This window comes from Lagenorhynchus albirostris, chromosome 19, assembly GCF_949774975.1.
Source record: "Lagenorhynchus albirostris chromosome 19, mLagAlb1.1, whole genome shotgun sequence".
NCBI classification, from domain to species: domain Eukaryota; kingdom Metazoa; phylum Chordata; class Mammalia; order Artiodactyla; family Delphinidae; genus Lagenorhynchus; species Lagenorhynchus albirostris.
Window position 1 is genome coordinate 45909218 of NC_083113.1, and position 26444 is coordinate 45935661.

General features: G+C 42.6%; 1 protein-coding gene across 5 annotated transcripts; it reads left to right on the plus strand.

The window, feature by feature from the left end:
* Nucleotides 1-7613: 7613 nt before the first annotated feature.
* On the plus strand, nt 7614-25088 carry ZNF821 (zinc finger protein 821). Of its 5 annotated transcripts, none has more exons than XM_060130988.1 (9): nt 7614-7875; nt 8526-8588; nt 9966-10083; nt 11388-11502; nt 18480-18605; nt 21114-21259; nt 21950-22054; nt 23211-23377; nt 24139-25088. In XM_060130988.1, the coding sequence occupies exons 4-9, from the start codon at nt 11463-11465 to the stop codon at nt 24791-24793; spliced, it is 1239 nt and encodes a 412-aa protein (XP_059986971.1). In that variant the 5' UTR covers nt 7614-7875; nt 8526-8588; nt 9966-10083; nt 11388-11462; the 3' UTR covers nt 24794-25088. The 5 variants fall into 5 exon arrangements, with proteins under 5 accessions (XP_059986971.1, XP_059986973.1, XP_059986972.1 ...); XM_060130990.1 differs by having other exon boundaries at nt 9996-10083; XM_060130989.1 differs by lacking the exon at nt 9966-10083.
* The last annotated feature ends 1356 nt before the right edge of the window (nt 25089-26444 follow it).

A 26444-nucleotide genomic window follows, 5' to 3' on the forward strand; every position in this document is an offset into this window, starting at 1 on the left:
ATTTTTGGCTGCGTTGGGTCTTCGTTGCAGCACACGGGCTTTCTCTAGTTGTGGCATATGGGGCGGGGGGGGGGGGGCTACATTTCGTTGTGGTGCCCGGGCTTCTCGTTGCTGTGGCTTCTCTTGTTGCGGAACACGGGCTTTTAGCACATGGGCTTCAGTAGTTGTGGCTCACAGGCTCTAGAGCGCAGGCTCAGTAAATCTGGAACACGGGCTTAGTTGCTTCGTGGCATGCGGGCTCTTTCCGGACCAGGGCTGGAACCCGTGTCCCCTGCGTAGGCAGGCGGATTCTTAACCACTGCGCCACCAGGGAAGCCCGAGAAAGGGTCCTTTTTAAATTGTTTAAGAAATGCATACTGGGAGGGACGAAGAGTAGCCCCCACTCGCCACAACTAGAGAAAATCCACACACAGCAAAAAGACCCAACGCAGCCAAAAATAAATAAAAATTTTTTTAAATGCATAGTGTAGGTAGGGGCAAAATTTTTGATAATTATTTAATTGGATGACAGTTATTATTTTACTATCTTCTCTCTATATATATATATATTTTTTACCTCTACTGACTTTATTTCAGCATAACCAGTTAGTTAAAAAGGAAAATTTTTCTTTTTAATTTTAAAGAGGTAGTAATAAAATGAAGGAAATTCTGACACATGCTACAATGTGGATGAATATTGAAGACATTATGGTAAGTGAAATAAACCAGTCACCAAAACACATGTACTGCAGGATTCCAGTTCTATGAGATACTTAGAGGTCGAATTCAGAGAGAGAAAGTAGAATGGTGGTTGCCAGGGGGGCTGGGGGAAGGGAGAGTGGGGAGTTATTGTTTAATGGGTACAGAATTTCAGTTTGGGAAGATGGAAAATGCTCTGGTGATGGGTGGTGATGATGGTTACACAACAATGTGACTGTACTTAATGCCACTGAACTGTACAACTAAAAATTATTAAAATGGTAGCTTTTATATTATGTGTATTTTACCACAATAAAAAAATGTTCACAGTAAAAATTTTCAAATTAAGTCTATGTTGTGGGGGAGAATTAAATAAACAGTATATATACTAATAATTAAATGCAAAATGTGGAATCTTCTACAAGAAAACTGGCTCTACATAAAAGAGACTTAAGAGATATAATAACCAAATGAAATTCAATTGGATCCTGATTAGAAAAAATAGATATTTGGGGGAACAACTTGGGAAATTTGAATATGTACTATATATAAGATACTATAGAATTATTGTTAATTTTCATTGGTGTAATAACATAGTTGAGTAGGAGAATGCCCTTATTCTTAGAAGATGCATGCTGAACTGTGTAGAACTGAAGGATCATGGTGTCTGCAACTTACTTTCATATAGTTTGGAAAACAAAAAGTGTGTGTGTGCATACTAGGCTATTATATATCTCAATGGGAAGTGGTAGTTTTCCCCCAGAAACTACCAGACTAAGCCAAGATCCCAGCAGTTAAGTATATTCTGATTCTGTTCTGCATTGAGTTTAAAAGCAGAATAAAAGGGACTGAGTTCAATACCTTCTTTTTGTTTTTTGAGGAGAGAAAAATGTTTATTGTTTTTACTAATTTGAGTATATATATATGTAGAGTATAATGAAAGAAAAGCCTGTGTAACACTCCCCATGCCATTATTAATTTTTAGAATATTTTATTCCAAAATTTTATTTATTTAAAATTTAACACAAATAGGATAATATACATTCTGTTCAGTAAACCTGCTTTTTACACTTTATATATTCTGCGTATCTTTTTATGTCAATACATATAGATCCACATTATCTTTAACAATGGAAGAAGTTATATCATTATTTAGCCAGTCTTTTATTGATATTTAGGTAGATTCCAATATATTCTGTAATATGCCATTGTGAATATCCTTCTAAGAATATCTGTGCATATTTTCAGATTATTTCTTAAGGACAGATTCCCACAAGTGGTATTGCAAGTTTAGGGAGTATACATGTATGAAATTTTGATACCCATGTTATTTATGGGTTGAATTGTACCCCACAGATACATGTGTTGAAGTTCTAACCCTCAGTGTCTCAGAATGTGACTTTATTTGGAGACTTTGTTATGGCAGCACATGCAAACTAGCAAAACCAATCACCAGACTTCTCTCCCAGAAGGTTCTATGACTTTATCCTCCTAGTGTCCAGCTCCTCATACTCCCCAACTGCAGGCATTATCAACCTTTCTAATCCTTTTGAAACTAAGCAGTTATTTTAATTTGTATATCTTTCAAAATTCGTAAGATTTGCATATCTTTGAAAATTAGTAAGATTGACTCTCTTGTAAATAGCGCTCGTGATAGTCTTCTGCCAATTGCAGATAAACTTTCAAAAATAATTTTTAAAGTACGGCATAAATATGGCAAAACACACACACACACACACACACACACACACACAAAACTGAAAAAGATGTACAATGAAAATTAAGTCTCCTTCCTCAGACCCTTAGTCCTTCAGTCCCTTGCTCTAGAAGTAAAATAACCATTGCTACCAGATTCTTGTGCCTTTGAGCAAGTTACTTAATCTCTCTGTGCTTCAGTTTCTTCATTTGTAAAATGGGAATAATATCACCTACCCTAATAAAGTTGTTAGGACAATTAAATGTGTTAATTATGAAAAACTCTTAGAACAGTGTCTGACAATGTTTAATGCTATCAAAATCCTTCCAGTGATATTATCTACATGTATAACTATATGTATAAATATGTCTTTTTTTTACACATATAGTAGCATACTATACATACTACAGTTGTCTCTCAGTATCAGCAAGGGATTGGTTCCAGGATCCCCCAAGGATACCAAAATCTCAAGTCCCTTGCATAAAATGCTGTAGTTTTTGCGTATAACCTATGCACATTCTCCAGTATACTTCAGATCATCCCAATACAACGTATGCTATGTAAATAGCTGCCAGTGAGCAGAAAATTCAATTTTTGCTTTTTGGAACTTTCTGGAATTTTCCTTCCCACTGGTTTCAATCCGAGGTTGATTGAATGCATGGATGTAGAACTGTCCGATATGGAAGGCTGACTGTATACTGTAACTTGTCTAGTACTATAACTTGCTTTAAGATACATATCTCAGAGACTTTCATATCAGTAGTTATCAATAATTCTCATTCTTTTAAAGAGCTGCATAATATTCCACTGTATATGTGTACCATAGTTTTAAAGTACTGTTCTATTGATGGCATTTAGGTTATTTCCAGTATTTTGCCTATATAAACAATGCTGCAATGACTAGATATTTGCCTATATGGATTGTACGAATTGGGTATAAATTCCTAGAAGCAGAAGAACTGGTGACAGGGTAGGTATATCTTTAATGCTGATAGATATTGCCAAATCACCCTACAACGAGGAAGTATTGTTTTACACCACCACCACCAATGTATGAGAGTTTCTATTTCCCCATGCCCTCAGTAACACAGTGTGTTTAGATAACTTTTGGAATCCTTGACATTATTGCACCCTTGAACAAACCATGAAAGTAAAGACGAGTGAAAAGTGTCATTGAGTCCATGTCTTGCTAAAAATGACATGATTCATTTAGAAAAATTGCTTCCAACTCAGTAGTTTCTTGGATTCAGCAATCATCACCTGTGTCCTGTCCCATCTAGTTATTTAGATCCGATAACATATCAATGTGAACGGTACCACAACCAACCAATTATTCAAAACAGTATCTCTATCCCTGGCTGAATAGACCAGTTTCAATCAAAGCTAAACATAATCCAAAGAAACAAACTGACTCACACTGTTTCACTTGAAAATCCTGTTTTGCTCTTAGGATAAAAATTAACACAAAACATTCTTTGGTTAACTAACCAGTAACTCTTTTTTATGTACACAATTATAACTAGTGGCTGTAACTAAAACCTGATATAATACTTAAACCCAATAATATAAGAGTCTTACAAGCCTGTAGGACAAAATTAGTCAGGCCTGTTTTTGTACAGCCCTTCCAGATAAGAATGTTTTTTTTTACATTGTTAACAGGTTGTAAAGAAACAAAACCAAAAAAGGGAAGAACATGTGACAGAACCCTTATATTGCCCACAAAGCCTATTTGTAAAGGGCCAAATATTTGCTATTGGACCCTTTACAGAAAAAGTTTCCTGACTCCTGCAATAGAAGAAAGTATTACACATTGTGTGAGAGAGAAGGGAAAGATGATGGGCATTGAGTAATTTGCCTTTTTTTTTTTTAAGTACTAACATTTAGAAAGGGGAAAGTCTCAGAAAGCTTTTAGTCTAGAAATTATAGAATGAAATAGAAACTTCTCTGGCTATCTTCCTAAGGCCTAGAAAAAAATCAAGAGCATTTTTTAGAGCACCTATGAAATGATTCCTCAGAGAACTTATTAACATCAATAATTAGGGCTATATACAAATATTAAACATCTCCATGGCATTTTGCAATTTACAGGGCACCTACAAGCACATGACCTCAGTCTGAGGCTCACAACATTCCTGTGAAGCAGCTGTAGGTCAGAAATGTCTATTAGTTTTTACAGGAAGAAAGTGAAGCTTAGAGCTGTAAAGTGAGCAATCCAAGATCAACAGCAATAAATGCCAGGATCAGATCTTGAACCCAGATCTTGAGACTTGACATGATATAATTTTCATATGTCCATATTTCCATAATAATTTGCATCCTGTTTTACCTTCAATGTGTGTATATTGAATTTATCAACAAATAAAAAGAAAAATGCATTAAATCACAGTTATAAACTGTGATTTGATCTGATATGGGTTCACATATCAGGTCAAAAGAGAGTTCTCAAATCAGATTTTTTTCATGACATTTATCATGATTGCAATCATCCTAGAAAACGTAATTTTTCCTTAAATGAATTCAAAGAAATGAAAACTTATAACTCTAGATTCTAAATATAAGCTCAAAAGTTTATGGGCTTCCCTGGTGGCGCAGTGGTTGAGAGTCCGCCTGCCGATGCAGGGGACACGGATTCGTGCCCCGGTCCGGGAAGATCCCACATGCCTCGGAGTGGCTAGGCCCGTGAGCCATGGCCACTGAGCCTGCGCGTCCGGAGCACTCCGCAACGGGAGAGGCCACAACAGTGAGAGGCCCACGTACTGCAAAAAAACCCAAAAAAACAAAAAAGGGTGAATTTCATGGTAAGTGAATTATATCATAATAAATTTTTAAGCGGAGCTCTTTAAATTACCCTACCAATACTGTTGTAATGTAAAGCCCTAACAGGGTCTTGGTAGGAGCCAATAAATATAAACCAGAGGATATTTCAAGGGAAAGTTAAGATACTTAAAATGGCAAAATAATTGCATAAATCCATGAGTAGACCGGAAAAGTAGAAATAAAAAATGAAGCTGAAAAAATTCCATGATTAAAGAAAAAGTCTTGTAGCTCCAGAACAAGTTTAGGTGAGAGCAAAAGTAAACTAATTCCTTATTTAATAATTTTTGCCTTATTTGACTATAACCCTGAATCACAACACCTCAGAGGCATTTCTAGGACACATGAAGGTTTTAAGAATAGCATTATTATGATCCCATTTTATTTGCAGCTCAAGGAGATGAAACAAGACGCCCAGTATTACACATTATTATTTGATGAAGCCAAGAAATTTCACTGGAGGCTCTCTCCTAATACTTTACCTGCTAGCTATTGTCATGTTGAAAATGTCAACTACATCAACTTTAAAGTGACATAATAAAGCCATCTTTGTATCCCTCAGTCTAAACTCATCAAGAATTACTGTTAAGTACAAAAGCCAGTGCTTATTCCAGCTTGCATTCTTACACTGACTAAAAACCTTCTGATTGGTTGAGAATATTCCATTTTCTGGCTACCTACCCAAGAATTAAAATTTTAAATGAAATTTAAAAGTTTCCTTAACTGAAGTTAAACAATAATAATTCCTACCTTGGGCTTCCCTGGTGGTGCAGTGGTTGAGAATCCACCTGCCAATGCAGGGGACACGGGTTAGAGACCTGGTCCGGGAGGATCCCACATGCCACGGAGTGGCTAGGCCAGTGCGCCACAACTACTGGGCCTGCACGCTAGAGCCCGCGAGCCACAACTACTGAAGCCCGTGCGCCTAGAGCCCGTGCTTGACAACAAGAGAAGCCACAGCAGTGAGAAGCCTGCGCACTGCAACAAAGAGTAGCCCGCGCTCGCCGCAACTAGAGAAAGCCCGTGCACAGCAATGAAGACCCAACGCAGCCAAAAGTAAATAAATAAAATAAATTTATTAAAAAAAGAATAATTCCTACCTCATATCCCAGCCACAAAGAATAAATGAATCAATGAATGAGCCATTTACCACAGAATTGTGAAGGACCAAGATCCTCTCACATTAAACACAAGATGCAGACAATGATATCATCTCGTTAGAGATTTCTGGAAAGGACATTTTGCAAGAGCGCTTTATGCAAATACCAAGACTTGTTGCTTTATAAGCAATGATCAGCATCCTCATTAGCTCCACTGTTGTGGGGCCAGTGATCATAAGGGATGTTTACATAACTCTTTCATATATTCATTTTACTTAATCAGCACAACAACCCTATGAGAGTAGAGACCAGGAATTATTACATTATTAACCATTTTACATTTTTAGGAAGCAGGGATTCAGAATAGGGAAGTGACTTGCCCAAAGTAACCAGGCTGGTCAGCTGCAGACTCAAAGCTGGATCCTCTAATGTCAGATCCCATCTTTCCACCGCATGCCCTACTTCTCCAAGTGAGCTATGTCAAAGGCAGGCTTAGGCATTCTACAAGACGAGAGAATTAGAGGAAAGGAAGGAAAGCGTTGAGGAAATAGAAAGGGACAACGAGAGGGGAAGGAGGTGTTTTATTAGGAAGTGAGTCTAACCACTTTCAATTGCCCCAAATGCCCCTTAAGTGGCAACAGTGCCACAAGTTATCCTTCTCTAAATTAATTCTATGCCCCAGGGTCTACAGCTACTGTTGTTTTATTAGTTGAGAATCATGTTGGAGACTTACATGTCTAAAACGAAGCTAAAGATTTTTCTCCTCTGAGGTTCTGACAGCCGAACTTAGCCCCTCCCACAAAGGTCCGTGGCCCCTAGACCTCGGTCACATTAAACGCCGTGGGGACCGAAGAAACCGTGCGATGTGGGGAAATGAAGGGAAGAGGGTTTGGGTTGGGGGAAGGGGAAGAGGTTGGGCTAAGGAGAGGGGGAGCCTGCGGTGGAGCTGTGGTTGGGGGATGTGGGCTTTTGTGGCTGAACTCGAAGGTGGGGTAGGAAACTAGGATCAGAGCTGACAGTCAGGGTAGAGTTTAAAGGTTCAGGAGAGCATAGGGGAGCTGAGGAGTTGACAGGACCAGAAATAGACCTAGGAGGGTGCGAGGCTCGGTGGTCTCCATGGCGCGAGAAACGAGGCGAGGCCCCTCTCGAATGTCTGTGATTGGATGCTCCCTTAAGTCCTGCTTCCCAGGACCCCTCTCCCCTTAAGCCCCGCCCATGCCTCCGGGCGCGCGCCTGGGGAGCGGGGAGGGGGACGAAGCTTGCGAAGGGGGGAGGAGGGGATAGGAGAGACTCGTGCACGCGCCCCACTCGCTGCGGGTGCGCGAGCAGCGCGCTCCCGCCGCCCGCGTCGCCATCTTTTCCCCCTCCGTCTGTCTGTCTGCTTTTGGCTTTGTCCGTCTGCAGCGCCGCCCCTCGGCTCCCCGCCACCAGCTCGGCCCGGAGCTGCCCTCTGCCAGCCGGGGCCCAGTCCAGGAGAGCCCCGGCCCGGCCGGCCCGAGCTGCGGCCCAGGGCCCATTGTCCGGGGGTCCGTCTGTCCGGAGGCGGGGCCCAGGGACCCGGAGCGCCGCGGAGCGCCAAGGCGCCGGGTAAAAAGACCCCCGACTCTTTCCCTCCGGGACCAGGCTGAGGATGCAGGGGCTCCTCGCCCCCTCCCTTGGTCGCCGGCTGTCGGTCCTTTTGTCAGTCTGTGTCTCGGGAGGGGAACAGGGGCTCGCTCTGGCCTGGGGGGCGGGGGCCGCCTTGGCTCTGACCCTCCCCCTGCCCCGGGTTCCCGCGACGAGGCCGGACCGGGCTGGCTCCCCACAGCGGCTGTTCCACTTTCCGTCCCTCTGGAGGTCTCGGGCGCGGGAGGGGCGTCCGCGTCGCCGCCCTCCCCGCGTGGGCCCAGGTCGGGCTCAGCCGGGCAGCGCCGGGACGGCCCGGGCGTCTGACAGGCTGGGCTGGAGCTGGGGGAAGGGGAGGATGGGCGTGGGGGCGCCGACCCGGGTGTCAGTCCCGAGTCGCCTTCTCGCAGAAGGGCTTCTAAATTTAGATTTCTGAAAAGACTGTATTGTCTGAGGGTTTGTCTGAGCCGCCTCGGAAGACCTCTGGCTCTTGTCTGATAATTCCCGGGAATCTACCTGTGCTCATGCTTCAGGAAGCCAGAGGGACCGTCTCGGCTGGTTATACACCCGGGAACAGGGTGAACTGTGAGGCGGCTACGTGACCAGCTTTCTTGTCCTCTCCTTTTTGGCAGATACAGATACCGGGGATTCAGGCGAGTTTACTTTGCTCCGTGGGAACTGCACCAGAGCTGGAGGTGGGAGTGCACCCTCTTTTCTTAAAGCTTGGATTTCACCCGTATTTTCTTGCTAAAGTCTGTGGTGTGTCCTGGAAGCTGCAACCTAACACCTGTGGGAGAGCAGGGACAGTGTTAAGGGGAGACGTTGGCCCCGCTCCCAAGTATTCTTAACCTCATTCTAAAGATGGACAAAACTGGGCTTCTCTGGTGGCGCAGTGGTTGAGAGTCCGCCTGTCGATGCAGGGGACACGGGTTCGTGGCCCAGTCCGGGAAGATCTCACATGCCGCGGAGCGGCTAGGCACGTGAGCCATGGCCGCTGAGCCTGCGCGTCCGGAGCCTGTGCTCCGCAACGGGAGAGGCCACAACAGTGAGAGGCCCACGTACCGAAAAAAAACAAAAGATGGACAAAACTGCCTCCCTTTTTAAATAGAATCCCTTGTAGACCTGAATCTCACCGGTTACCTTTCTTCCCATCCTGTTTTTCTTCCAGATGGTGATGTTCGGGCTATCCATTTACATTTTTGTATCGGTTTCAGATTCAGGCTTGGGAACTGAGGCAGTGTTGAAAGTAAAACTGAGTTAGTGAACTTTACGGCAACGTGTCTATGAATTTTATTAGCTTTTACTGCTATAAAACAATTGTTTAACCTCTGAGATCTTGTTGTGCAGTCAAGAATGTTATCTGCTAGTGCTAGTTTTTTATTGTTAATTACATAATTAATTAACTTACTTATTTTCAAGAGTCCACGACCCCACAGGCTTTCTTTTTTTGAGGGAGGAAGAGTATTTGCTTATGTTTTCCCCTTAATCCCTCAGGTGTGAAGTCCCATTGGGTACCATCTGGTTGGTTCCCCATTTGGCCACTAGGAGGATTGTGAGATGCAGTGGACACTGGTGCTTTAAATATGCCAGATGTTGATTTCTGTTTCTGACTTGTAGCTTTAGTATTGAGCTGTTGCCTCACCAAGATGATCTGAACAGAGCCTGTGTCATATTATTTGGCCTTCATTCAGAAGGATCTTTATTACCTTTATCTCACAGTTTCAATTTCTGATCTTAATAGGAAGAAAATTTAAAGATTAGTTAAGGTTTCATTTTCTTCCTTATACAATAGAGAGCTATAGCTCTGCAAATTTTAGAAAAAAAAATGATAGGCAACCTGCATTTCATTCAACTTTCCACTTTGTGATTCCACAGACTTATAGGAAAAGATCCAAAGTGTAATATTCATTCACTGCTTCAATTTGTAAAATAACTACTTGATTAGAAAGAAATGATCTACACAAACAAAACTTAGAGAACACGTTTCATTAGCTTTAGCACTCAACATACTACCTTAAAATTGATTTTTACTGTATACATTTGGAGTTTGTTGTTTTTTTTTTTAATTAAAGGTCTGAAAAAGAACTGTGTTTGATATGCAGATATGATAGAAGACTGCCTGAAAGCTGCTTCCTTTGCCACTTCCTGTGGAGGCCTGTCTTTGCCATTTGCGGTTTCTTTCTTCTTTTGGTAAGGGGAGGCAGGATCTGATTACAGGTCTGAGGTCCTTTCTAGCTACATAGAGGAGTTAGTTGGCATAACAGGAGGTGAGTCTTCACTAACTGGAGTGCAAAGTGTAGATGGTAGTAAGTAGCCTCTCATAATGCCTCTTAAGGCAATAAACTACAATTTTATATTTGCTTATTAGTGTGAGTACAATTTGAGAAGGCAGGAACTGAAAGAAAAGTTAGAGGGTGACCAGATCCACGTTCTCATCTTTGGTAGGAAAGAGAATATCTCCTTTTAATCTATGTCTGTTTATTCACTCTGTCTTTCAAAGAAAATTCACAGCTTCCACTACTAATTCGTTTCGGACTCTCTAACAACACTTAATGCTGGGAAAGCCTTTCTTATAACTAACCAGGAACCTCTAGGCTTAAGTATCTGTTCTCTCCTATTTCAGGGAAGCAGGTGCATGTCTCTGCAGCACTTCTCATTTGGGGACCTTTTCTCTTTGTTCTTCCCACTCTTTGCTACAAGAGGCTGGATTGAGAAGAGGCACTAAAGTTATTAACTTTGACCACCACTCGGGAGCATGTGAGCAGGGTCAGGTTGATGTTCCACATTGAGGTATTGAATTAGTACCCAACAATGTGTATGGCACCTGGCTCTTCTGGTAAAAGCCCATCTTCAACAGGAAGTCTGATTTGCTTTAGTGCCCTGTCATCCACAGTGCCTAGCACTGTGCCTGCATCCCTAGGTAGAGGCTCTATTTCCCATGTTTCATTTACAGATGCCCAGAAGTTTTGAGATATTTCTGTCTCACAGGGATGTGGTGCCTTCGTCACCTCTAGGAGAGATAACTTCTTGAAAAAAACATCTGGAGGTTCTCATTGGTGCAGATTGCAGGGCTTGACTTCCAGAGGGCATGTGACATATGAGCTGCCACCCTGTTTAGCTTCCTTTGCTTCCTTTTACAATTCATGAGGGTTATCCCTTTGAGCCTATGGTGCTTCTAACGCTGGTTGCCTGAGTTTTTTTGCTTCCTTTTCTACCCTCTGAGCTTGATCATGAACACTTAACAGTATTATGGATTCCAGAGTTGGATTTAGAGTGGAATTCTCTAAATCCTTTGGAATTCTCTCTGAAACTTCTTGGGACCTTAAAGTGTGCTAGAGATTTATTCATTTCTTTCTTTCTTTAAGAAGTTCAATGATTTATAACTGGTGAGTTTTATATATACTCAAAAACTATTTTTAAAAGTCTCTCATCTTTTAATTGTGTATAATTTATGAGCAAAATGACATGTGCTAACATTATCCTTTTTTTTGTAGGTCAGCACCTTGCAAGGAGGTAGTAACATCCAGTTGTGAAACTGGGAAAAGCCAGAGCTCTTGGATCAGGGAAACATGTCCCGTCGGAAACAGACAAATCCAAATAAAGTTCACTGTGAGTACTGGGCTTTTTATTCTGGAACCTGAGAACCCTGAGGGTTGGAAAGGAAGTGTAATCTGAATTTAGGTGATCGACTCACACTAATTTGTGAAGAAAAAAGGGTTAAAGGTGTCAAACATGATGGATTTAAAGTGTTTCTATGCTGGAGGAGGTCTTAGAAACCTGTCTTAGGAATAGGTGCTCTTGATTCATCCTTAGTATTCACATTAACAAACATTTATAGGATTCCTACTCTGTGCAAAGCCTTGTGCTAGATGCCAAGGCCGTAAAACAATATAAAGATATATAAGACTATAACGTAGCCACAGATATATAGATAGATAGATAGATGGGCATATAGCAAGATAATATATGCTAAGTGCCAAATAGCGATGCTGCAGACTGTGTGTACTACAGAAATTAAGAGGAGGGAGAGGGACTTCCCTTGCGGTCCAGTGGGTAAGACTGTACTTCCACTGCAGGGGCCACGGATTCGAGGCATGGGTTTGATCCATAGTCGGGGAACTCAAATCCCACATGCCCTGAGGCCAAAAAAAAAAAAGAGGAGGGAGAGAGCTCCATGGACTGAGATAGCCAGGGAATGCTTGATGGAAGAGGCCTTAGACTATGAACTTGAACTGGACCTTGGAAGGTAGAAAGTGGATTCTTTAAAAAAAGAGGAAAGGAGAGGTAAAATCAGGTAGGGGAAAGCAAAGAAACAAAGAGGGAATGCACGTGGTATGCTCAGGGGCCAAGGAGACTTTGTATGAAGCAGAAGTTGCATTTTGTCCAGAAGCCATAGAACATGACGTTGGAGACATTTAACTCTGCATTGTAGAGGCCCGAAGGCCAGGCCAAGTTCATGCTTCACCCTGACTGTAAGGAGCTACTGAAGGTTTTCAAGCAGGGAGAATGGAGTGACATTCAGAATACAGTGTTTTGGGACTACAAAATAGTGTGTGGGATGGATCACATGAAGAAGAGACTGGTAACAAGAACCAGCTATGCACTATTGCCTTGCATTATTTCTCAGCAGGTTCATATATATGTTTTATTTTAGTAATTGGATTGTAAATTTCTGGAGGGCAGACACTATGTCCCATATATAATTCCTGCTATCCCTCTCTACTTCTAGCACTGCTCATAGTGGGTTTTCAAAAGTGCCTTATTAAATTAACACTAATATATCTATGTAGATTTGAGACAATTAACCAGTTTCCTATGATCTGGGGAGATAAGCATCCTCATTCAAATGTAAAAAAGAGACAAATAGCTCCGTGTTCTTATGGAGGACTGACTACAGCAACATTTGAAGGGAATTCAGTGGTATAACATATGAAAGTTTTTTGTTTTTTTTTAAGGAAAAAAACCTACATTTGAGAGGATAGATCAGTCATGGAGTTAATATAAGAGGACTAAAATTTATTAAAAACATACCATATGCCAGACAGTATGTACCTTATTTTATTTTATTGGGTAATTTCAAAAGTAGGAGAGAAAACAGTAGGTTCAGAGGAATTAAGAGGACTTCAGCATTTTATAGATTAAATGAGATTAGGGTAGCAAACTTTCATATACAATTAATTCTTCAAGTCCTAGAAAAGTTTTATAAGACAGCGCAAGTTGGATACTTCTAGGAGTGTATTCTGGAGTAGGTGGATATGGAAGGCTGCCTAATATAAAGGTGAGTGGTTCAGGAAAGATTTAGAAACTGCTGCTAAAACAGTGAAATTTAGTGGGCCTGAATGTGACGATTTTCAAGAGAGATAAAATGAAGTATCTCTACCATAGGTAATACAACACAGAGGTTCAGAAGGATTGTCTTCTCCTCTCTGGTTGAAGGTGGATATTGAGAAGAGACACAGATGTGACCCCAAGAAGGCAGGGCAGGAAAGGAACTCTTAGTAGAGTGATGGGTTCACAAATAAGGCAATCACTGGAGTTGGTCATTTACCTCTAAAAGCCACCTGTCCAAAGAGACCGAGGAAAGTAGCTGGTGGGGATGATAGTATGATCAGGTAGGTACAGGGAAGCCAGTAAATGCTTGTGTGGCCAGTGCCTGCGCCCACATAGCATAAGTCGATAGCTGCATCTCCTCCCACCGTAATCAGTCAAAGCCAAGATGAGCTGGTACTGGAGTTGGAAAACAGATGGACAAACAGACCACAGAGAAGGAGGGAATATCATATCCGCAGCTGCAGAAATGCAGTTTCTAGAGTTGAGCTAGTGAAGCTTGTAGTATTGTGGTGGAGCGGGTGGGACTTTGCAGTGGTGACCATTAAGAGGGCCGTGAACAGAAATGTTCGGTGCAACTAAAAAGCAGACCCGCAGGGAGGGGCTGTTTTCAGTGATGCATTTGGGCAGGGAATTGTGAAGGCATCTCACATGATGGACTAAGAAAGAAGAAAGACACTGAGATTTGCTGGTCTCTGAGGACCTTCTACTTATTTACTATTTGGGGACTGAAGCTGGTCCTACATTTTTTGAAAGGTTATCTTCTCATTGCCCACAATAATGCCAAGTAGAAATAGGTAATTTCAGTCTTCTGACCACGTGCGTCTCCTAACCCCTTGCAGTGAAATAGAACCAATCAAATGTATTGAATTTAATGCTGCTCATCTATTTAAAGTAAACAGAATGAACTCAAGGTCTGGGAGGCAGGAAGGTCTGCAGAAGCTTTGCTTAAATGTCAAAGCCAATGGCATTTGAGCAGAGTAATGGCTGAGCTCCATTAGATCTGCCTTCTGGGAACAAGAGGATTGTGTAGCAGGCAGCTCCTAAAAGAATATATTAAGAAGCCCTCCTAAAAGAATATATTAGGAATCCCATTGCTGTAGCCTGGCAGCATCTGTCAGATCCACTTTAGAAGTCAATGGGCAGGCTGCTCTGGCATATACTTGGCTTTCCTCAGGATTGTCTCTGTATCTAAATTACCGTCATGATCTCTCCTTTACCCAGAAACGTCCAGGCAGACTCTTGTGTTTTGCCCAGTTCCTTAATAGACTTGATGCAGAGCTTTTGGAATAAAAGTCCAGAATTGTTAGTCACAGAGGAACTGCATATGGGTTGAAATCTCTGTAGACCTCTTCCCTCCCTCCTTCCTCATCTCACTCCCTTCTGAATACAGATTTCTGTAACTGTTTCTAGAGAGGTTGAAAATACACTCCTTTGCACACTTTCATTTGGTGCTTTTGTACCAAGCAAACCACTAAGTAAAGGAAAACTTCCGTTTCTTAAGAGACTTTTGTTTTCCGATTATATATGAGACTAAAAACTTTCAACTTCAATGAAAGTTTTCAGCTTTTACAGAGAAGTAGGAAAAAGAAGCCTTTAAAGTCCCTTCTCTTCTAAAAAGTGCAGTTTGTTTTGTCTTCATTCATTGTTAGCATCCTTGTGAGGTAAATGGTTCTGTTCCCAATATGTGATAGCACCTCGGATTACGGAGACTGTCAGCTAGAAAAGGAATCCTAAGTGCCTCACTCCCAGTACTAGCTCATTTTATTCTGAATTAGGCATCTGCTCTCTTAGAATATGGCTCAGCTGCTTTACTTAATTTAAGTCAGCCAGACATTGCATTTATTTAACTGCACCAAAGACTCAAGAAAGAGAATTGTAAAATCTTTGTCTTCCAGTAACTTTCATCTCAGGCTTCTCATCTGTTCTACAGGCTTGTTTGCATGGCTTTGTTCTTATCTGGTCTAAAAAACCTTAGCCAAATCAGACCAACAGTATCTTGATTTCATACCACAAAAAGGAGAAGTAGTACCTTGCTTTTTACTGTTGAACTTAGATGACTTTTTCTCAACTATTAATAGACAAGTAAATACCCATGTTAAAGAAGATGGTTGCCCTACATTAATATCTAGAAGACAGAGGATTTTTTTTTAACCTACTCCAACAGTCTCAAGATAGAAGGAAATAATACTGCTACATTGTAAAAGCAGGCAACTGTATAACACTTCTTAATCACTAGTATCTCTATGGATCACATTATACTTGAGTTAATATGACATACTTTTAGCAATTATCACTACCTTCTTATGAAAGGATAATTCTGGACAGTCAGATTTAGGGATTAGGTGAATAGTGACTACTGGGAGATCATTCACATATCTTTTTCTGTGAGGTCGGCCAGAATCCCTCTTTATGGTTTTTATATATTTTGCTTTATGTTGGTATTTAAATAAGAATAGCCCTAAGGAGTAAAGTTTACCTTAGCCTTTTTCCCAAGTCAGGAATGGAATAAAATAGAAGAGCATAGCTTTTCTTTCCAAACTGCCGAAAAAGGAATAGCCCAACTATCCTAGGTGAGAATGCTCCCAAAAGTCCTAGATAGGGCAGCTGTATTGAACAGACTCTTCTCTGTTCTGTGAAGGCTGAAATATTTAGACAGCTTCAATAGGAATAAATTTTTAGCTCAAGTTTGATGGAGACTAGACTGAATTACTAGCTGATTTTGAAAATTACATATCTTTATAGATGTCCTTCTAATACAGTGGTGATTCCCCATTAAGAAAGGGGGGGGACTTCCCTGGTGGCACAGTGGTTAAGAATCCACCTGCCAGTGCAGGGGACACGGGTTTGATCCCTGGTCTGGGAAGATCCCACCTGCCGCGGAGCAAACTAAGCCCATGCACCACAACTATTGAAACCCGAGTGCCACAACTACTGAGCCTGTGCTGTAGAACCCGTGAGCCACAACTACTGAAGCCTGTGCGCCTAGAGCCCATGCTCTGCAACAAGAGAAGCCACCACAATGAGAAGCACGCGCACCGCAACGAAGAGTAGCCCCCCTCGCCACAACTAGAGAAAGCCCGCGCACAGCAATGAAGACCCAACACAGCCAAAAATAAAATAAATAAATTTAAAAAAAAAAGAAAGGGGGGGAAGTGTAGATTCTTAGTATGTTATAAACCTAGCTGGTTTCTGGATAGGTTTCTTTAGAGATGTCATTGATGAGAATGGTCTGCCCTTGATGATTATATGCTGGTACATAACTTGTTCCTTAGTGTCATATCTGCCCACAGCCACCAGGTCCAAAAACATGCATTTACCCAGAAGAATTCAGTAACTATTCCAGTTAGCCGTGGTCTTGTGGTTACAGAGGAACCAACGTGGAGAAATTAAATATTTTACTCCTGCAAAGAGGGAAGAGGAGGCGCTATAACACAGAATTCATATTTTGCTCTCCCTAGCGGTAATTTATATCCAGTGTGTCATCCTGAATATTATGAAAGTGGACTTAAAGCAGGTTATTTTTCGTTTACTTGAGGGCTGGGTGGCTAGAAGTACACTTGGACTCTTAGCACCTCTATTCCCACTCATAGTGTCAGTCAGAATAGCCATAATACTACTCTAACCCAGGCATGGTAACTCATCACATGGAATCAGAACCATAAAAATGATGGTTCCTTCCGTCAGTCTTGGCCTTGAGAACATTATTTTGGTATTTGAGTTGTATATATCAGTTTCTGATGGTAGGAAGGTAACACACTAGGATCAGAGCTATTCTTGTCACACAGAGACAAGCGTTTGTTTTCAGTAAAATTGCTCTAATGAACCGCTTAAAATTCTGTTTACAACTTTGCTAGAAAGCAACTGAAAAATATGGTAATTAAGGGTTGGACAGACTGGCGTCTGAATACTTTGTTCCACCATAGACCTTAGTTTTCTTCTAAGTAAAATATGGATAGTAATACCTACCACATAGAGTTTTGCAGAGAATTAAGGTGAGGTAGCAACTATAATGCACTTAACGTAGAGCCTGGAACTAGGAAGTGCCAAATAATCACTATTATTAGCATTTGGCACTTAGCATATAGTAGATGTTCAATGAATATTTGCTGAACAAATACCTAAATGAATCACATGAAGCCTACTTCACATCAGTTCTTTCACTGCCCAAGGACTAGTTGTACAGGTCAACTGACCAGTTCATTCCTCCTACATCATTGTATCAGCCTCGGAACCTGAGCCTGTTTAATTTCCTCTCTCTCTTCATTAAGAAAGCGCCTGGTCTATTGTCAGACATTTCACTAGGGCTTTTTATTATTCTCTCTTGGTGGCTGGAGAATGGGGACTGTAGTTTCCACTCTGACTGAGATAATGGAAACCTCAAGAAACCCAATTCTCTTTTCTCCTTATGCCTGGCCTCTTGGAAATAAAAGAGGACTTAAATGTTAACTCTTCAATAACCACACAGATCCCAGGCAGAGTTCCTCACAGTAAATGCATAATCAAGGATGGGTCCGGGGCTTTTGGATACTGCATACAAAGAAGAAGAAAAAAAAAGACCACACTAAACCAAGGAGACTAGATGAAATATCACCTGTTGCAAATTGGTTGGCATGTTTCAGGAAGTTTGTTCCTCAGCAGAAATGAGTTCACATATTATCTGTTTTCCTTTTAATCCATTATTTTTTATTTGCTCGTGGCTAATTCTAATAGATGTGAGAGAGTAAAGGAAGAACTTCTAGAGTACGTCTTGTAAGGAGAATGGATGAAAGATGGGGTCATAGATACTGTTTCAGTTGGATTATTTGAAGCACTTGTTTATAGTCAGAGGCAGACAGAATCAGGACCATATTGCTAATACACTGAGATTCAGAGATTGTGCCCAGATTTTTTGCCCCATCTTCATTCCATCACTTTGCCACTTGCCTCTGTCTCCCCAGTCCTGATGGAAGGTTATAAATAGAATTGAGATTTTGATGTTAAATTGGTAAAGTAGCAATTGATCACCTTTAAAAGGAGTCAATATTAGGAGGATTTAAGAGAAGCAAATGATGCTTTCTAGAGCATCTGGCTTGTTGCCCAAGAAGAGTAGCTGTCCCCGGAAACCACTGGAGGCAACAAGCTGACTTGGAGATGAATGACCCCACCACAGGGTACCTGCCTGTCTCCTACCTTTGAATGGTCTGACTTTCCAACCAGCTTGCCTGGGGATGTACTGCCCAGCTGGTGGCCTGACTATTTTTCCTTGTGACCACCAGGGGATCAAGTATTTGCTGGGCTAGAAGAGCAAGCCCGCCAGGCGATGATGAAAACTGATTTTCCTGGAGACCTTGGCAGTCAGCGACAAGCTATCCAACAACTAAGAGATCAGGACTCCAGTAGCAGTGAGTTCTGCACCTTCTGGTAATGACTCAGGGCAATGGGAGAAGAATTATCAGAGTGTGTGTGCTCTGGGGATTATGCATGGGGGTTGGGAGGAAGACATGAAGAAGGAGATTTGTGGATCCTCAGTGTTCCCAAAGGTGTTCTAAGGTGTATGGGCATATGTTTGTCCAGAGAGAGAACAGGTTTTTTTAACTCAAGGACTGCAGTACTTGGCATAGTGCCATACACAGATAGATTTGTGATGACTGTGATAGACAGGGGCATACGAATAATGAGTGCTCAAGCAGCCCCTGGGCTAGGTCAAATGAAAAGAAAAAAATCCCTGTCTCTTAGGATCTGTTTATTCATAATTAATAAAATATAAGAGTGGTATTAACGAAAGTTTTGCTTGAGGACCCAGTTTTAATGTTTTATAAGAGGACTTGCTTACCAGTGAGATTATGCAGCATGTAAAATGCTAATGTCGAGGTCTTCCCACACCAAGTCCTGAGTAGATCCCTTTGCTTAAGAGATTGAAAAGACAGTGGCTGGTAACTGGTTGAGCCTCATGGATTGTCTGTTCTGTGACTTGCTTGAACAAATACACTTTGAGATGTGTTATTTCCTAGGATGATTTCCACATCTGATCCATCTGATATTGGTTATTATTAGTGTCAATTCATATTGACATTTCTGATTTTTCTCCATGTTCGGGGTTGTAAAAGAAAGAAGAGGCAGAGAGTTCTGTACCTTCCAGGAACTACATTTTCTATTTAAACTAATACTCTAGCAATAAAAATAATAATTTAGCAAGTAATTGCTCAGGTACAGAAAAGTGAACCAAATATTTCTAGAAAATCTGTGGGAGCCACCAGTTTGAGTAATAGGTAGGAATGGCAATATCTATAGAAGTCTGATAGGTTTCCATTCTGGAAAAGTTGCATCATCCCTCTGCATGGCATACTTATTCTTTTTTTAACCTTTCTAATAGAGAGATATATTTGGATTTTTGATGAATTACAAAAAGTGTTTGATACAGTGTTGTCTTAGACTACAAGTATTCCAAATAAGCTGGTGAGAAAATATAGTATGATTTAATCTGTGCCAACCCTTATTACTGAGATGGATTCACACTAAAGCTTTGGACCAAGGAATAAGGCATACTGTAGATCTTTCCAGGGCCCAAATCCAGTCCACCAACCAAGTGAAGTATCTAACAGAGACACATGTATCTACTAGCAGATGATTTGGTTAGATTTTCTTTTGAAGAAAGGGAATGTAACCAGTTTTGCCCAGTTCTTGGTAGATTTAGAAATTATGTAAGGGATAGTAGAGAGAAGATAAGAAGCACACTGTTAGCTAGGAAAGCTGAGTCTCACTGCTGATGCTGAGAGCCTGGTGAAACTCTATCCTGTATTTCTCTTGCTGACAGTCAGGCCCAGGAGTCCAGGATCTCTAGGTGGTGTTAGGATGGGACTGGAGTCTGACAGCTTCCCTAGGTTTGGCTTCCTCTTGTGATCTTCAAAGTACTAGCACTTTTTTTTCCTTTCAGAAAGAACTCCCTATGTTATTGTGTTTTTTAAAAATCATTTCTTTTCCAATTTTATAAGTAATAGAGGAAAGAAATCAGCACACACAAACCTTGTAGATCCCCTAGCCACAGGCAGACCTCTGCATGGCCACATCTTGCACCCTGAACTAAAACAAATCAATTCTTTCTTTAGCCACGAGAAATTATATTTCATCCTAAAGTAAAGAATGCCCTGTTCCCTCCACTTGATGCATTCAATAATCCATCAGATAATCCAAAGAACCAACAGAAACAATGGACTTATTTAACGTAGAATGCTGAGTTACTAGCAGGGTAAGAACGCTGTGAGTCAAATACCACGACAGAATGCCCGAGGTTGGTTGCTGTGCTGACTTTTCCACTGTACTGAGCTTTTTCCCTATAAAGTGACATTTTTACCTAATTTCCTACTGCCTCCTTTATTGATAAGAGGAAAGAAAAACTTGTTGGTGTTTCTGTAATCATGCCTTGGGGTTTGTTGGGAGAGAACAGATTAGTGGGTCTCAGAATAGAATAGTGTATGTGACACCATGGAGAAATTGTGCAGGGAGGTTATGGAGAAAAGTAAGTAATAAAATCAGTGATAAGCATTGGTAAGTCAGAAGTGGTGTGTTGGAATGAGCATGGTGTGAGGTGCATAGGAGGTGTGATTTGAAAGTGTGAGATATTTGGGAACGCTGTGTAAGAAGTTATCATTTTTATGATAATATACAGGACCTAATAACCATTTTCCAATACAGTTTTGCCTCTGATTTTCTCTTTAGTGTGTATATGGCAATATAAACAATTATAGCTGGCTTCCACTTAACGTGATTTGTACCCAAATAAGCACTGATACAAACTATATTATGGAAGATCTGAGAATGTTTTCCATTTTAGCTGCAAACTTTAGGGTGGAAAGCAACGTAAGATGTATTCATGCAAAAATCAGAAGAAGTGACCAGTTTGTGTGTTCCAGGTGACAGTGAGGGTGATGAAGAGGAGACCACACAAGATGAAGTCTCTTCCCATACATCAGAGGAAGACGGAGGGGTGGTCAAAGTGGAAAAAGAGTTAGAAAATGCAGAACAGCCTGTTGGTGGGAACAGTGTGGTAGAGCATGAGGCAAGTGACAAATGGCTCCTGAGTCCGGGAACCTCCTTACCCTTCTACTCTGCCCAAGATACCTCTCTTCCACATGTAACACTCTTGCCTCTGAGGGTCCCCTGGGCTTCATATGAAGCCTGTCTTCCTTCCCAACATGAGTTACCCAAACCTCAGACACACAGTTCTCTTCACACCCAGCTTTCCTTTTCCACCCACATATCACTTCACTCCCACACAGCTCTTCTTCCTAAAGCTCCCCACTTCTTCCCAGCAGAACATCCGTCTTTGCAAAACTATTAGTTGACTTCCTCAGGTGTACTCTTGAATATGCTTGCAAATTTCAGTCAAAGTATTAACTGAGGTGCCATCTTTTCACTAAACTGTTTCCTAAGGATTCCTGCAAGAGGCATGGCAGTAGGGAAAGCTGATCTTCTCTACAGAGTTTACCTTAGGGGAAAAAAAAATAGATAAGCTCTCTCTGGAGTAATACTATGTCTTCATGGCAGGAAGCCTTGGAGAAAATGAAGATGGGAGCAAATTTAATTCCCTTTCCCCTATCACTTTTTCCTTTGACCCACAATGGGAACCTAATAATAACATATGATAAGAGGTTGTGTTCCTTTTAACAGGATACCCTTTTAAAAGAAGTAGGGGCAGGGAAGAGACTGGTAAACTGTGTTCATGAATTGCCTACTTGTTAAATTGCAGGTCACGGAGAATTTGAATTCCGACCCCTTACTTGGACTCTGCCAGTGTCCCCTCTGCCAGCTGGACTGTGGGAGTCGGGGGCAGCTAATTGCGCATGTGTACCAGGTATGGCGTGCGGAGCCGCATGCTCCAGAACACGGGCGCCAACAACTTGTGCAGCCTTTGCCTCCAACCCCGGAAAGAACCTTGGGTTGTTGCTTCCAACCAAGACTCCACTCCAATCCTCAGAAAATTGTAGAGAATAAGTGGGATATGTTGAGTGAATATGTTCTGGGTTCCCAGGCAGACACACTGTGAAAATTAAGTATCATTTTTTTTCTAAATTACTTAAGACATATTTAAAACAGTGAAATAGAAACTGGGCTTTGTTTTAAAGAAGAAAAAATGAGTTAACATAGGTGTTTCTGAAGTATTGGAGAAAGATAGTGTAAACCAGGGGATCAGAACTAGACAAACTTTTGTTTCCTTTTTTTTCCTGATCCAGTTGCAGAACATGTGCCTTATGCTCTGTATTGAACAGGCATCAGCACACATGGAAGCCTGAGTTTTACCATAAAAATAATTGGTTCATGAGGAGAAGCATTTCTTCAGGAGACTGATTTTAAAAGACTGAAGAAAAGGCAGTGCATTTAAATACCTTTTGGATATCAGTCTTTCCATCCAGCTTCTAGACTTGACCTTCAGTGCTCCTTTAAAATGCACTTGTGGGCTTCCCTGGTGGCGCAGTGGTTGAGAGTCCGCCTGCCGATGCAGGGGACGCGGGTTCGTGCCCCAGTCCGGGAAGATCCCACAGGCCGCGGAGCGGCTGGGCCCGTGAGCCATGGACGCTGAGCCTGCATGTCCAGAGCCTGTGCTCCGCAATGGGAGAGGCCACAACAGTGAGAGGCCCGTGTACCGCACACACACACACAAAAATGCACTTGTACCTACACAGCATGTGGCAAGCAGGCCGTGAGAAATTATCCTGAGCAATTCTTCTCAGGCTGTGGAGTCCCGTTGTCCCCCAAGCCAGCCACATGTCCCAGTACGTAGTCAGAACTCAAACTAATGAAATCTGAGTGATGGTCTGGATGGCCTTGCCCTTCTGAAGGCCCTTTAACACAAGAGACTCTTACTTTTCCAGGTGCTAGATAGGGAGAATAGTTGCAAGTCCTTGTTCTAACACTAAGGAAAGGGGACGTTTCCCAGAAAGTAGTTCCTAAGTGGGTACAGATTGTCCTGGAGCTGGTGTGAGTTGACAGATTAAGGCTCTCTTTTACAGCACACTGCAGCAGTGGTGAGCGCCAAGAGCTACATGTGTCCTGTCTGTGGCCGGGCCCTTAGCTCCCCCGGGTCATTGGGTCGCCACCTCTTAATCCACTCGGAGGACCAGCGGTCTAACTGTGCTGTGTGTGGAGCCCGTTTTACTAGCCATGCCACGTTTAACAGGTTAGCCGGGCAACTGACCCTCTGTGCTGGGAACAAATTACTGGGTGTGGGTTCTGCTTTCCCAAGTCGAAGTGAAGGTTAGAGATGGGCAATGCAAAGGGAACTGACTCTTGACTCTTTGTAAATACAAGTAATGAGGCTAGTAAATATGTCCATTCCATTAGACATCCTCAAAGGGAAATGAATTCTTATTTCTTTCCTCGATCAGAATATCTTCAACTAGAAAGAGATGTGGGGAAGACCAAGACCATTCATGAGAAAGAAGTTACAGGGTGCTGAGAGGACCCTAATGTGAGGACAGAGTCTCCACTGTGTCCCAGGAAGACTGGAACTGTGTAAATTGTGTCTGAGTCCCATTTGCTAGTGTACAACGCAGGGTCGGCTGGGGGGAGGTGGAGCCAGTGGACTGGACCTCCCCTGAAGGCAGCCTCTGCCTCAAGGAGGACTGCCCTGCACAGTTCCTACAAATACCATCAGTCCGGCTTGAATGGAACTGCACATTGTAAGGGCTCATCTGATTTCTGGTGGCTTGCTGTGGTGGTTGGCTCAGCCCCTAACTCCAGGTGGGCTTTAAGACTTGGTAGACAACCTAGCCCAAAGAAGGGCAAGGGTGGAAAGGTAGAGGAGGTCTCCCAAGCACTCATACTGACCCCTAGTGGTGAACTTGGAGCAACTGGCCTGGTAGGACAGAGTAAGTCAGGGCTGGATACCTGAGCCTTGTTAGACCGTGGCATTAACCATCTAAACTTTTTGCTTTCCAGTGAGAAACTTCCTGAAGTCCTTAATATGGAATCCCTACCACCAGCCCACAGTGAGGGCCCCTCCAGTGCTGAGGGGAAGGACATTGCCTTTAGTCCTCCAGTGTACCCTGCTGGAATTCTGCTTGTGTGCAACAACTGTGCTGCCTACCGGAAACTGCTAGAAGCCCAGACCCCCAGTGTACGCAAGTGGGCCCTGCGTCGACAGAACGAGCCTTTGGAAGTCCGGCTGCAGCGGCTGGAACGAGAGCGCACAGCCAAGAAGAGCCGGCGGGACAATGAGACCCCAGAGGAGCGGGAGGTAAGGCGCATGAGGGACCGAGAAGCCAAGCGCCTGCAGCGCATGCAGGAGACAGACGAGCAGCGGGCACGCCGGCTGCAGCGAGATCGGGAGGCCATGAGGCTGAAGCGGGCCAATGAAACCCCGGAGAAGCGGCAGGCCCGGCTCATCCGGGAGCGGGAGGCCAAGCGGCTCAAGAGGAGGCTGGAGAAAATGGACATGATGTTGCGAGCTCAGTTTGGCCAGGACCCTTCTGCCATGGCAGCCTTAGCAGCCGAAATGAACTTCTTCCAGCTACCTGTGAGTGGGGTGGAGTTGGACAGCCAGCTCCTGGGCAAGATGGCCTTTGAAGAGCAGAACAGCAGCTCTCTGCACTGAACCACACCCTCCTGCCTGCCTTCCCACTCAGCCGTCCCCAGGGTCCTGTCCTTGCTGCTGGAGGCAGGCCCGAGTTTGTTGCAGGTGGATCTGTGTACCCCTTGCATATGGGAGCAGGATGATGGGGTCAGGAGGGACCCAGCTCAAGGCAGCTCTGGATGAGGGAGCAGGCACTCCAGACACCTTGACTCCCCAGCCCACTGCTGCAGGGCATGAGCATAGGACTCTGGGGCCCTAGTGTGGCCCACACCCACCCCACGGAGTTGTGAGGGCTAATAAATTAATTTTATCTTTACTGGCCCTTTCCTGCTTTTCTCTCGATTTCATTCTAGCAAATCTAGGAGAGACGTGGATGGAAGTTTTCAGGCAGGGACGTCTAGCCATTGTCTTTTTCCGAGGGAGGGTGCTCCTCAACAAAGGCTCTCCCAGCAGAGATCCCTTATCTGGCCCTTCACAAGTTAATGACATTAAGGAAGAACCCATGCTGACTTTGTGAGGGTGCATGCCCACAACACTAATGAAGATCACCTGTGGTCCCAAGAGCTATTTCAGCCCAGCTTCCTTTTCCAAACTCAGAAGTAGACGCCTTTCCTCGTAACTGGCATTTCTAAAGAGGATGACGTATTTAGACCAGGTACCAGCTACTTTTCCCAGTCTGCCAAACTTTTAAATATTCTACCCTAGACGGCACTCAGTTGCATTCAGGAATACATTCATAGAAATAGCTGCAATATTAAGGTTCATAGTGCCGAGGAACTCATGTTTGAGAGAAGAGGTAAAAACCCATCTTTTTATTTATTCCTCAGAGCCAAGGTAGGATAATTGAGGAAAATCCAGAATTAAGGTGCCACGAGAGCTCAGGTCAGTAGCGGTCAAGGCCAGAGCAAAACGACGACTCTGGCAGTTTGTATGGCTGCCAAACCATGGAGGAGACGAGCTGAGGTCATTTCTAAAAAGGTTCTGTGATGGTACACAACAAGCACAGAACTTTCCTTAGCCTGCACCAAAGGTTGTATACAGTTTAGATAATTACAGATCTTGAAGTCCAGAAGGAAGTGCCCTAGTTAAGTTGTAGCCAGAAAAATAACTATGCCAGGAATGTGGACCTCTTCCAATATCGTAACAAGGAAACTTGGACTCCTCTCTGACCTCCACAGGTTCAAGGCTATTTAAGAGTGTTAACTGACCCCGCACCAAACCAGGGTTAATTCCCACCAGGCAGGCCGAAATATTTGTCTTGAAAAATACAAAAATATTAATAAGCTTATTACAAAATACTGGACATTTAAAAGAAAATATTTAATTGAGCCAAATGGCTTTTTCTCACAGAGCCCCACATGGAAGTCCTACTTGGGATGTTTCAAAATGGTTGAGCACTCATTATGTGTCAAAGATTGTTGTGAGCACTTTCGTGGATTATCTCATTTAATTTTTACAACGAACTGTGAGTTAACGCAAACTCAGGAATTAGGTGCCTGGATTTAACATTCTGTACTGCTAATTAATAGCTGTGTAACTTTGGGTAAGTTACTTAAACCTCTTGGTTTCCCCACCCACAAAGTGAAAATAATAGTACTAGCAACAAATGGTTATTAATATATAATGCACCTAGGCTATTTTGTGGCATGTAGCAAGTGCTCAATAAATGTAT

Excerpts from the sequence above, each read along its gene's own strand:
- ZNF821 (XM_060130988.1), top strand. The coding sequence starts at position 11,463 with ATGTCCCGTCGGAAACAGACAAATCCAAATAAAGTTCACT. Across the intron at positions 18,606-21,113 it reads AGATCAGGACTCCAGTAGCA|GTGACAGTGAGGGTGATGAA; the intron begins GTGAGTTCTGCA and ends TGTGTGTTCCAG. Across the intron at positions 23,378-24,138 it reads AGCCATGCCACGTTTAACAG|TGAGAAACTTCCTGAAGTCC; the intron begins GTTAGCCGGGCA and ends TTTGCTTTCCAG.